At 53.0% G+C, this 12,385-nt stretch overlaps 3 protein-coding genes across 4 annotated transcripts; 2 read left to right on the forward strand and 1 right to left on the reverse strand.

Annotated features, from left to right (window-relative positions):
• Nucleotides 1–33: 33 nt before the first annotated feature.
• Nucleotides 34–4,716, forward strand: PV07_07185. Of its 2 annotated transcripts, none has more exons than XM_016394247.1 (3): nt 34–332; nt 383–927; nt 978–4,716. In XM_016394247.1, the coding sequence occupies exons 1-3, from the start codon at nt 170–172 to the stop codon at nt 4,341–4,343; spliced, it is 4,074 nt and encodes a 1,357-aa protein (XP_016247666.1). In that variant the 5' UTR covers nt 34–169; the 3' UTR covers nt 4,344–4,716. The 2 variants fall into 2 exon arrangements, with proteins under 2 accessions (XP_016247666.1, XP_016247667.1); XM_016394248.1 differs by having other exon boundaries at nt 404–927.
• Nucleotides 4,717–5,071: 355 nt separating this feature from the next.
• PV07_07186 (uncharacterized protein) lies at nt 5,072–9,132 on the forward strand. The gene has a single exon (XM_016394249.1). It carries the CDS (start codon nt 5,138–5,140, stop codon nt 8,909–8,911), a length of 3,774 nt encoding a protein of 1,257 aa, XP_016247668.1. The 5' UTR covers nt 5,072–5,137; the 3' UTR covers nt 8,912–9,132.
• An 80-nt stretch (nt 9,133–9,212) lies between these two features.
• On the reverse strand, nt 9,213–11,064 carry PV07_07187 (uncharacterized protein). The gene has a single exon (XM_016394250.1). It carries the CDS (start codon nt 10,970–10,972, stop codon nt 9,503–9,505), a length of 1,470 nt encoding a protein of 489 aa, XP_016247669.1. The 5' UTR covers nt 10,973–11,064; the 3' UTR covers nt 9,213–9,502.
• Between the last annotated feature and the right edge of the window lie 1,321 nt (nt 11,065–12,385).

The following is a 12,385-nucleotide window of genomic DNA, read 5'->3' on the forward strand; positions in this document are numbered from 1 at the left end:
CCTCGTCTCCGCCATACCACGCCTCCTGACTGTGTTTGATATAGCCTCTTTACTCCACGATTGATGCTATTGCGGGCTCATATCTTGGAACCTGAAATCTTCATCCCTCCCTATGTCTCATTGAGGCTACTCAGAGGCCATCCAATTCGATCATAGTCACCATGTCATCATGGGCTACCACCCCTTTCTACCCACAGCTGTCGCAAGGGTCAACGTATTATGTGTCCCAGCCGGGCCGATAACGCCAGATCGGTTTCAGGAGTTCCTCAAATCTTTGCAGAATGCTGCGATCGTCCAACGTAGAGTTGTGGACTCTTCTCCCTCTTCTGAAGGTACGCACAAACAGCCGCTCAAACTGGTGTAAAACTCATCCTGCTAATAGCTGTTGACACATCCCGTGCAGGAAATGGCTGTATCTTTTACGACGTCTCAGCAAACCAACAAAGAGGCCGACCGCATCTTTTCCCTTTCGAGACGAACACACGGTGCCAGGTGCTCCTGGGACTGATTGATGGCGACAGAGTTGCCAATGGCGTGGCTTCGGACGAAGTCTCTGCCACACTTGACTCTATCAGAACCCGATTCGAAGAGCAGCTGCCCTCGAGTCCTGGATTGGTCGTTCGTCGCCTCATTTATTGCGGCCCAGAGCCTTCCAGCCCTGTTGGCCATGGCATTCTCAGTATGCCAACCGCTGATGTTGAGAATGCCGCACGTACAATCATGACCACTATTTCACGGCAACTCCTGGACGGCATCGATCTCATTCTTAGTGACTTTGAAGATCAGCCAATCAGCATGGTGCCAGGTGCAAGCTCACAGACTCCTCGGCGCAGCGGCACAACTCCAATCCCAGGAGAGAGAAACTCGACTCCCGTGTCCGCAAAGTCTCCGAGCCCGATGCCGGCTTCCAATGGTTCGGAGCAGCAGGTATTGTCTACCCAGGCGTCGTATTCAGGCCTCTGCTAAAATGTATCTAGAGCGATACATCGAAGGGACGGTTCAACGTGATTCAAGGCATGTTTTGGCTGCAACGTGGCTCCTGGACTGAGGCAATGAGCTACCTTGCTGAGGGAGCTGTCATCGCGCAAAGCGGTCACGACCATCTGTGGCATGCAAAGGCTCTAGAGCACCTTCTTATCTGCATGCTTCTCCTGTCTTGGTCCGAACTAAGCTTCACTGTACCGCAAGTCTGTCGCTCTTTGCCAAACAGAAGCGGAGCATTTCAAGCTGAAGTTGCACCAAAGTCAGGCGACTCATTGAAGATATTGGCCCAGTTGCTACCGCCATTGGTTGAGACTGTTCTTGAACTCTACGCCAAGGTAGCCAATTTGGACCTGGGTGGCTCTCTGCAAGACATCCTGAGGGAATGTCGCGTCAGACTTGTGAACATACTGATATATGTGAAGCGCGCCGGGGGTGTGCTAAACAAACAAGGCCTGAATCAGATTGTGACAGGTGACAGTGCCGTGCCTGAGAACCCCGTACAGACTAATGGAGAACCTGTTGCCATCTCCAAAGCTGGGCTGGCCAATATCCTGATCGAGACACTTCAAGAAGCTCAATCGAGCAGAAATCCATCGCATCCTACCAGTATATTGGTTGCAGTCGCCGCTAGTTTGTCAATGCTGGGGTTGGATCGCAAACATGCCTTCTATATCAAACAATTGATGCAACAGTTCGTTCCGAAATTGATCGAGGCGAGGAAGATTGGTGCTTCTGAGGCTGGTATCCATCCCGCAGCTGGACTTCCACCTCTAAACACTGCTCTTCTGGGTATTCTCCCAGAGATGATGGTTGGCACGAGGGCCATGCTGAACCTCGCAGCTGGAGCATATGGGGTCCCTATGCCACCAGTCCACAGGCCTGCGCTGAGGATATCTGCTGATCTCAATGACATCCATGTCAGACTCAAAATGTGGGCCATCGAGCACAGTTCTGGAGACGCCATGCTGAAGCTGGAAATGCTGCGAACGTGTGTGACGGTATGTGAGGCATTGCCTGATGTTCCCGCTGGGCTTCATTTCACGTCGAGCATTCTGCGCGGAGCGAAACAAATTGTCACCATGCCAAAATACCCAACTGATGCGGTTCCATTGGTCTCTGCGGAGGAGCAAATACGTCTTCTCGACAGTATCAAACGCGCTGTCTTGGCGGCTTCGCGGCTAGGTGCAGATGGCTGTCGTGCTGAATACTGGGACGATTTCCTCGTCCGAGACATTCAAGTTTTCGAACAAGGTACTTTTGCGAAGCTGATTGCACACAAGCCTAGTGACCTCGCCATACGGGGAAGTGGGCTTGTCGAAACGGTGCGGGATCCATTCATCTACAATCCTTTCTCGAAAGACAAGACCGTCGCCGCCGCTCCAGTCCTAGTAGCAGGGGAACTAGCCATGTTTGCCGTCCTGCTGCAGAATCCACTCGAAGTGGAGATTGAAATCGAAGAAATGAGTCTGTTGAGCGAAGGATGTGAGTTCACTCCCTCACACCACAGTATCGTGCTGGGTCCTTTTTCGACGCAGATGTTCACACTCAGTGGCACCCCAACGGGAAGCGGTGACTTGCAGATTATTGGTTGCAGAGCAACCGTACGCAACTGCTATGAACAGGACTTCCTCACATTCCACGATGATTGGAAACTTCCAGTGATCCCGAAGCAGAATGCTATAGGAAGGCCAAGGTCCAGAAGAGAGCAGGCCAATGAAAACGAAGGCTCCATGCTACTGGCAAATTTCCCGTTGAGTCTACCAGGAGCGACACCGTTGAAGCTCCAGGTCATCGGCTCTCAGCCTCGACTTGTCGCGAAATCCAACAGCCTGGGTGATCCGGCCATTATGCTGCTGGAGGGAGAACGGCGTGTTTTCGATCTCACGGTAGTCAATGAAAGCCAGGTCGTGGCAGCAGATTTCGTCCTTGTCACTACAGAGGATTCGGTCACTGCGAGGCTGCAGGAGGCTCTTACGAATAAAGACCTGAGCCCTGCGGAAGCGTTCGAAATCCAGAACCAGCTCACCGTGCATCTAGCTGTGGATATCATAGATCAGCGCGACAAGAACTCCTCCAAAACCCTAGAGCCTGGCCAGAGCATTGCATACAAAGTGACAATCTTTGGTCGAGCAGGCCTTGTGAGCGCTGCGGTACAAGCCAATTATGCACACCTTGGGGCACCGTCGTCGGAAGTGAAAGGGACTTTCTACACCAGGCAGATCAGGTTCCCCATCTCTGTCACAGTCAACGGGTGCGTGGAAATACCACGCTGCAATATCTTCCCGATTCATGGTGACTTCAGCTGGGGTTCCGGCTCAACTACAGACAAGTCAGGGGAAGTATACGATCATGATCCCGGCAGGATACCAGGTGTACCCATGCTGTCCAATTGGCTCAAATCTCAACCTGATGCAAGTCAATACTGCATGTTATCGCTTGACCTACGGAATGTCTGGCCACAACCCCTTCACATTGAGCTGCAAGCAGCGAAGTGGAGATCAGAATCAGATACCGACGATCAGCTCTGGAAGGATGCGTATTCAGTCACTGAGACACTGCAACCTGGACATGTCAGCCGGGTGATTTTGCTGGTCCCTCGCCTGTTCATTCAGCATCCACATGCACCAATTCCGAACCTAGAGACCCAGAAGCAATTTGTGGTAACGGCATCGAAACTAAGCCCAGAAGCAGAAGCAGCAAGCCGAGAGTCCTTCTGGTACCGCGAAGAGCTTCTTAAATGCCTACGAGGGACGTGGCGGGAAGAAGGCTCAACTAGACATGGAGAGATTGATCTGAGGAAAGGTGTCAGATTGAGTCCACGTATGGTGGATGCACTCAAAGTCAACCACGTCGAGATCGAGTTCGCTGTCAAACCGCACGAAAAGATTCGAGTGATGGGCGGCGATGGCGACACAGGCGTGAGAAAGATCGGAAAATCACATTTCGTCGTCCAGACTGAGGTGTTCGCAACCCTTTCAGCTACAATTTACAACCACAGCCAAGAGAGCTTGCGCCTACTCCTTCGTCTCCAGCCTGCTCTGCGACACCAACCTCATAACATCGCCCTGGACTTAACAAAGCGGTTCATCTGGACTGGTGTGCTCCAGCGTGCCCTGTACCCCGCCATTGAGCCTGGCGGTATTTGTGTGGCCGAACTGGGTATAATTGCGCTTGCTGATGGAGAGTATGAGATCAATGCGTCCGTTGAGGAGATCAGCCGTCGTCGCACGCAAAGCACTGTAGCGTCGTCGGAGGTGCCGGGCGCTACCCTCGAAAGACGGATCTGGCATGCCAGATCGCCTTGTCTGATCGACGCCGTTGGGCCGGAGGTTTCGCATCTCAAGACCTCAGAGGACTGATAGAACAAGGTCAACAATCTGCAGAAAGACATCCCGCTCAAGTTCGACTTTGGCAAGCCCTAGTCCAAGCATGAGAGCGCGACTTTCATCGGGTGTCTTGCTGACGATTGCATTGGCAATTTGCGAAGCGTACAGTTGGCCCATAGCTTCACGCTCAGAACCACCGGCACCCAGCAGTGTCCGCGGCGAGAAGCGAGTCGATGGAAGCAAAGCGTCATCTCCCGAGCGGGCTGTTTGGAAGTAAGGGTCCGAATGAGTAGGGTTGTCGCTCAGGAGTGGCACCGTAACCTCGTATGCATGTCAGCAGGTAACCCAGGAGATATTCGCTAGTCTTGGGGGTGTATATACCCATTGACCTAGCCTTCCATTCTGCGTTATTGTGATCATGATTTTGTCCGCAAACGAGATGTACATGACGTCCGTTTTCACCCCGTTTACCTCTCCCGCCACTTGCTTCGTCGGTGCAGGGAAAGGGATTGTAACCTTCGTGTCGTCCATATCTGCCACGCCGTAGTCTTGTGGTAGGCCCATGCTCTGCGGAAAGAAGTATTGGTCGCTAGGGCTTTCAACTGAGAGTTGTGAAGCAGAGTTTCAAGCCTGATGTTCGGAGTGTCCACGTGACCGCACTGGCCTTCACCGCCTCGAGTCAACGAGCGTCACCGCCAACATTTTCTGCCGGGTTTTCAGGATAATTTCCATGCACCAGACAGATTTCCCGCGATACGCAGGATTTTGCATTCTGTTTTGACGGGGAGAGCCTTCATGGCGTCCAGGGCCGAATATTTGTGATCCCAATGCCTCGCTTTGTCCCCCGCCAGCGGAAGCACAAAGTGCTTGCCCGCCAACATGCGCAAGCTGGACCATCGCCGGCCAACGCCGCCCCTCAGCAGTCCAACCAAGAAATCATAGTCCCCCAAAGCAAGGTCGAGAGAGAGGCCAAAAAGCAAAAGTTGAGAGAAGAATTGAGAGCCCAGCAACCCCACATCTCAAGCAAGAAACAGAAGAGGTTGGACAAGTACATTGAGAATAAGTTGCGGAAGGACGAGACATTAGACTTGCTGCGGAAATTGGAGCAAGAGAAGGAGAAGTATGAGGCTGCTGTTGCAAATAGCTCTGGGAATTTGGGGAAGCGCACATATGGCGACTTTGTGAGTGACACAGGGCCAAGTCCAAAGCGTCAAACACAAAAGACTCCACAGATGCAAGACGATTCCGACGTCGAGAGCGAGGACTCCTTCGAGGCCGAGCACAGGGAAGCCTTTGACGAGGATAAAGGCCCGAAGGAACCTATCATACCGCGCGGGCCTCTTCAGGTACAGGGGAGCGGGCTTGCCCGACCGTTGGCAGTAGATGAAAATGGATTACCCATCATACAGTCACGAAAGAGCAAGAAACGGAATCGACCCCGAGTCGAGGTTCCAGTCGAGTTGCCCTGGGAAGGCTTCGACTCGGAGCCAAGTGAAAATGAGGAGCATTCAGCGGAAGAGGACTCAGAAGACGAAGAAGAAGGCCCGAGTTCTGCAAACTCTGATTCGTCAAGCGAACCAGAGGATGCCTCAGATGGAGAAGACGATACAGACATGTCCGAAGCGTACGAGGGCGATGGCGACAAAATCAAACCAAGGAATTCAGCATTCAAAGCGTGGGCGACCCAGCAATTAAATCAATCCGTAGGGCACACGCCATCTTACACAACGGGCGAAGGACAACTCTTACCTGTGCTCAAACCTGCCACAAAATCAGACACTCAACCTCCGAAACCTTCGCCAGCAACTCAATTACCAAATCCTATACCTAATCGAAGAGCGTACGCGGTGCATGTTCGTCGACCCGAGGATATCCAACAAGCTCGGTCCCAACTGCCGATTCTTCAGCGGGAACAGGAAATTATGGAGGCTGTTCACAATAATCACGTTGTGATCATCAAAGGTGAAACTGGCAGCGGGAAAACTACACAGATACCACAATTCCTCTTCGAAGCCGGCTACGGGTCTCCCGAAGGACCAACTCCAGGCATGATTGGAGTCACGCAGCCTCGTCGTGTTGCTGCAGTCAGTATGGCAAAGCGGGTCAGCACTGAGCTGGGAGAACATGGGCACAAAGTGGCATATCAGATCAGGTTTGACAGCACCGTGTCTTCGAACACAGCTGTCAAGTTCATGACGGACGGTATTTTGTTGCGTGAGCTCTCCGAGGATTTGCTGCTGAGGAAATATTCCGTGATAGTTGTCGACGAGGCCCACGAGAGGAGCGTCAACACTGACATACTGATTGGAATGCTCAGCAAAATTGTTCCAGCGAGGATGCAGAAGAATCAATTCAATCCGAATCCGAAGCCTCTCAAATTGGTCATCATGTCTGCTACACTCAACATTGGTGATTTTCTGCATGAGAAGCTCTTCTCTCCATCACTACGACCACCCATAGTTGAGGCTGAAGGACGTCAGCACCGTGTAACAACACACTTTGCGCTAAGATCACGAGCAGATTACGTGGAAGAGGTGATCGAAAAGCTCCGACGAGCTCACCGGAAACTCCCCAGGGGCGGCATCCTTGTTTTCCTGACTGGCCAGAACGAAATCAAGCAGGTCGGCAATCGATTGAATGCCCTTCTGGGTTCAGGAAAGAGGAACAGTGGTCGGACGAACACACCTCGGGTAGAAATTGCTGCGAGTGAAGCCCCACTTGAAGTTGAGGATTTCGAGTTGGGTGCAGTGAAGGTGGACGAAGAACAGGACGATTTTGATATGGAAATATTGACGCACTCGGATGATGAAGCGGAAGAGAAGGAGTTCGACATTTCAGATGAGGAGGACGAAGAAGAAGGTGAGGCAACAGCTACTCAAGACCGAGTGCCTTCGAAATCAAAGGATCCATACACGTCTGTCCACATCCTCCCCCTCTACTCCCAACTGCCAACTGCCGAACAACTTAAGGTGTTCGAACCACCGCCTCCGGGAGCAAGATTGATCGTTCTTGCTACCAACGTGGCCGAAACGAGTTTGACCATCCCCGGTATACGCTACGTTTTCGATACGGGGCGCAGCAAAGAACGCAAATACAACCTTGACACAGGCGTCCAGAGCTTTGAAATCGACTATATCAGCAAGGCCAGCGCGCAGCAGCGTGCCGGTCGTGCAGGCCGTACGGGGCCCGGGCACTGCTGGCGGCTATACTCGTCAGCAGTGTATGAGCAATTCTTTCCCGATCACGCAGAGCCCGAGATCTTGAGGGCACCGGCCGAGAGTGTGGTACTGCAGTTGAAGGGGTTCGCCTATCCACGACCGATCGCTGAATTTCCGTTCCCAACACCACCGGCTGCCCCAACTCTGAACAAGGCAGAACAGCTGTTGAGAAACCTTGGGGCTCTGACTGGTAGTGGTTCGATCACCGACTTGGGGAGACAGTTATCGATGTATCCATTGTCACCACGTCTCGGTAAGATTCTGGTAGCGAGCGTCACTGACCCAGACTTGCTTTGGCACATCCTTGCACTCGTCTCCGCTATAGCGGTACCGGAAATCTTTATCACGGAAGGCCAACTCAATCTCACTGATGATAAAACCACGGCAACAGCCTTGTCAGGTACTCATCCGCAGGATGATGAGGACGAGGAGGAAGTATACACGATCGAGAAACAACAGGAAGACGACCACCGCGAGAAGCTACGACAAGAGTATGGTCGTGCCCGTGCGACGCTGAGCAAAAACGATAAAACATCCGATGCGATGAAACTCCTTACTGCGATATCTTCATATCTCGACAGCTCTCCGGCTAGCAGAGAGGCCGTGTGCAAATCGCTCTTCCTCCGTCCCAAAGCCATGGCCGAAATCGCTCAGCTTCGTGATCAACTGGAACATGTGGTCCGCATGAACCATCGCAGCACGATCACCAGTGAGACGCTCTCCAACTCCCGGAAGACCAAAATCTCCTCGAGCAAAGCGGCCACCCGAATCAACACGATCGTGACGTCCGGGTTCGTCGACCAAATCGCAATCCGCTACGACAAGGCACCGCAGCCTCCGTCCGACACACCATTGAAACCGCGCCGGGCGATTGACGTACCCTACCTCCCACTAATCCCTCTGCACGACCGCGCGGCTGCTCCCCTACACGAGAAAGCGGTGTTTATCCATCCGTCATCGGTCCTCGCGAGGGCTAACGTCAAAGACCTGCCCGAGTATATCTGTTACAGCCACCTGCAACGCTCCCAGGCCCACACAGTCATCTCGTCCTCGTCCTCGTCGCTCTCGGAAGTCAACAACAAGAAAATCCCCAAGACGAGAATGTTCCCTCTCGCGCCCGTCACTTCGCCGCAGCTGGCGTACATTGCTAGGGACACAGCGCTGGTCAACTACGGCAAACCTGTTCCCAAGACCAAGATCGAGGACCTGCCCGGGTCGCCTAGGAGGAGAGAGTGTTGGGTCACGGTCGACATGCGCGCGAGTGCCGGCGTTGGCGGGAGCGGCGGTGCGCTGGGCTGGCCCTTGCCGCCGGTCAAGGTGAGGCAGGTCATGGATGTGAAGAGCAAGACTGGGTGGAGGGTAGAGAAGGTGCTGAGTCCATGACCCTTAAGCGGGCGGGTGGTTGGGACCATTACGCAGTGTAGAGGGGAGTGATAGAATTTCGGACAATGTCAGATAGAATCTACTCGGAGGAGTCCTGTATAGACTACCGACTGTTTATACCGCTTGTCCTGATTCTTCGGGGAGCGACGTGAAAACCTAGCTCGCCAGAATTCGTTGTATGACTTTGATTCGATGCTGAAGGAGTGCCATCTTTGCAAGCTCACATGGCTGGCTAGCTACCTAGCTACCTAGCTACCTAGCAACCCATGTATCCAGCTCCAAAAAAGCCGTGGTATCTTTTGCACGATGACCTGGGCTCTTCTCGTGTCCCACATCTGTACAGCCTCGTGTGCATATGTCCAGCCGACTATGACAGTTTTTCTTGGAAGACTAGATCTTCGTACATTGAGTCTCTGATGTCAAGCAGATTCCGTCGCGCGCAGTTGACAATCAATCCGATATCGCAACCACCATCTTTCTTCGCTCCTGACTCTTCTTCCCCTCCCTTATCTCTCCTCTCTCCGGTGTGCAACCCCCCCTTTCAACAACGCGAGAGCATCGTGGTTATCGTCCAAAAGGCAGGTTTAACCTTCAGCCTCGCGTGCTGTTGGTCCGCCTTCGGCTCCGCTTCTCACGCTCCTCCGCCGGCACCATCTCTTCCAACCACTTGACGGCCTTCTCGACTCGGGCTTTGGCAGCCTCCATCTCCTCCTGCAACTGCTCCGCGTTGTACCCCTGCTCCTCCTTGATCCACCACGGGGCAGTATTGATCGTGGTGCGCAAGAGGAGCACGGCTTGTTGGAACTCACCCGTGCCAAACTCGAAACACTTGTCCCCGGCCTTTCCGACGGACGAGGGCGGCGGGATCTTCAGTGTCAAGGTCTCCGGCAAGGCTTCACGGTCCTTCAACTCGGACAAGAACACGGCGTACTTTTTGAGCGGCCACTCCTCCTGGTCATTCTGAAGCGTGTTGGCGAATTCCTCTTCCTTGGGGAAAAAGCCCGCAAACTCGAAATCGATGATGGCCGAGACTTTCACGTCGCCCGACGGGTCGGGCGAGACTAGGACATTGCGGGTGGAAAGATCGTCGTGGGTGAATATCATGGGCTCAATTCCGTAGCGAAACATGGGGAGCTTCGGGAGTGTGTTGTCGGCCATGCGCTTCACGAGCTCGTGCACTTCGTCCGAGGTGTGATCATAGAGCTTGCCATCCTTGAGCCTCTTCAGAGAGTTTTTCAGCACGAAGGCGTGGTACTTCTCTGACGTAGTCAGAGGAGATGGTGGAGAGTGGTTGGTTATCAGTCCGTCAATGTGAACCTCGTAGCCTGGAAGAATGGCTTTGTCGTAACGTACAGCTGCAGGCTGAGGGGTGGAGTTGCTGCCAACAATTCGCAGATTGCCCACTGCCTTCGCTGGAGGCATGTCCTTCCGCCATGTAGCCACATATACGGCGATTTTGCGCATCAACTCATCTCCCGCACTGCCCGACAATTCATCTGGACTGATCGGCCTACCAGGTTCGCGCGTCATCAAAATCCAGCCTTGCCCCTCCGTGTCTTTGCGAACATCCTCAATCGGGGTGCCATCCTCCGCTTTGATCGCCAGTACTGGAATGTTCTTTGGTTCTGTATCTCTGAAACCACGGGGATATTGAGGTGTCCTGACCTTCTTGCCATCGTCCGACCAGGCAAGCAGTTTTGGAGCCGGGATGGATGGACAGTGTTTTTCCAAAAGAAGGAGGCAGGCCACCTCGTTCTGCACTTTGTTTCGTCCAAAGGGATGGCCGGCAATCTTGAGCACCAAAAATGAGGACTGAATCTGAGTCGTTGTTTTCGTCACTTCAACTTCACTTCCGTTCCACTCTGGTCGGAGAGTGCGAACAGGCTCGGTGAGATTCACAAAGTAGATCCGATTGTTAAAGGACTTTCCTGACGGCAGGTGCTCGATGATCATGTGGTCTCGCTTGACAAAAGGAAGACATCTTTCCACCACGGTCTTGATCTTTTCGTCGGAGAAGTAAACGTCGTAGTTGGGATTAGAGCGAGGGGTGGCTCGGTCCATGTTGAATGGGATCGAGAGATCTTTGTTGCAGCTGAAGACTCTGCCGGCCTACGATATAGAGAGATAACCTGATGATGACGATGACGATGCGATTGTTGCAGCGGAGATCGATCAGCTGAAGGAGGGACGAAGAGTGCCGAACGACGACTGTAGGGAGTTTATACCCTGATGAATGCGCTATGTTGATTGCATCTTCCGTTGACGATGATGATGACGGAGAAGTCAGAGGTAATGATTCGGATTTTGTAGTGGTGATGGTGGTGATTGAGTGACTGTCTGCCGACCACAGCGCTGCCGAACCCGCGCTTGACCGGCAGAGAGGATGCTGTCACTCATGTGTAGTAGAGTAGACGTGAATTTTGGAGTGCTTGCGCGCAATTGCGACTAATGCGAGAGAAAATAGTTCGGTGCGCTCTATGACGGTGACTGCGGAGGTCATTGTGCATAGGGATTTAACCACGACATGCGCAGTCAGTCAGTTGTCACTCTGCCCTTTTGTGCCAGTTTTCCCAACACCCGAACAATACATTCATCTGCTCGTTTGCTTCCTGTCTCTTCTGCCTCCTCTTGCCTTCAATCTTCCATCCAATGAAACCTACACTGCAACGGGATTTGGAAGACGGCGTCGGTTGCTCCTGAAACCTGCATGCGTGACCAAACGGCAGACCTCACAGTTGTGCTTTGACTTATTTTCTGAAACATTCTGGATCGATCGCACAAAGCAAGAGGAGGGACTTATTCATACTCGAGCACATGTACCAGCTTACACTTCGAAATCAGCTTGAAGAAGGCATTCTCAGCGAGTAGTGGTCTTGCACCAAGTGTCGGCGGCGACGACCGATGTGAGCGACCTACCCACGCAATGCATTGCGGTTTGCGAGCACCCTCTCGCGACAGACTTATTGATGGCCACAGCGAGAATGACAGCGCTGATTGTTGATTATGAAGTTTCGACTCTGATTCTTGAGACTCGTCCACGGCGGCCGACACCGATCTGTTCTCCCGGCCCAGCCATGCACATAGCACCGTCACACATCCAACGGGCCATCAAGAGGGCAATTTCTACCAACTGTGCCACGGAAAGCCAATGCCGTCAGGCTGGAACCAAAGATCTTGGAAGCATATTAGCTCCCCGCTAAGCAGGGATGGCACGCGAGGATGGCCCATGCACAACAGTTCGCCTAATCTCTTTCCAGTCGTGCCAAGTTGTAAGATGGAGACATGAAAGGGGTCAAACTTCTGGGGCAGCTTCTATCACCATCCCTCTCTCCCACCTCGCCGGCAACCTCTGTTGTGCACACCCTTGGCTCCCTGCTCTTTGCATTTCCACCAAACTAAGGTTTTGGCCCTTCGGCATTGATATCTCTTGGCCAACGTCTGCGAGCTTTGTTTCAGGAAAATGTGCTTCTCCGA

This window comes from Cladophialophora immunda (assembly GCF_000835495.1).
Source record: "Cladophialophora immunda strain CBS 83496 unplaced genomic scaffold supercont1.4, whole genome shotgun sequence".
In the NCBI taxonomy this organism is placed as follows: domain Eukaryota; kingdom Fungi; phylum Ascomycota; class Eurotiomycetes; order Chaetothyriales; family Herpotrichiellaceae; genus Cladophialophora; species Cladophialophora immunda.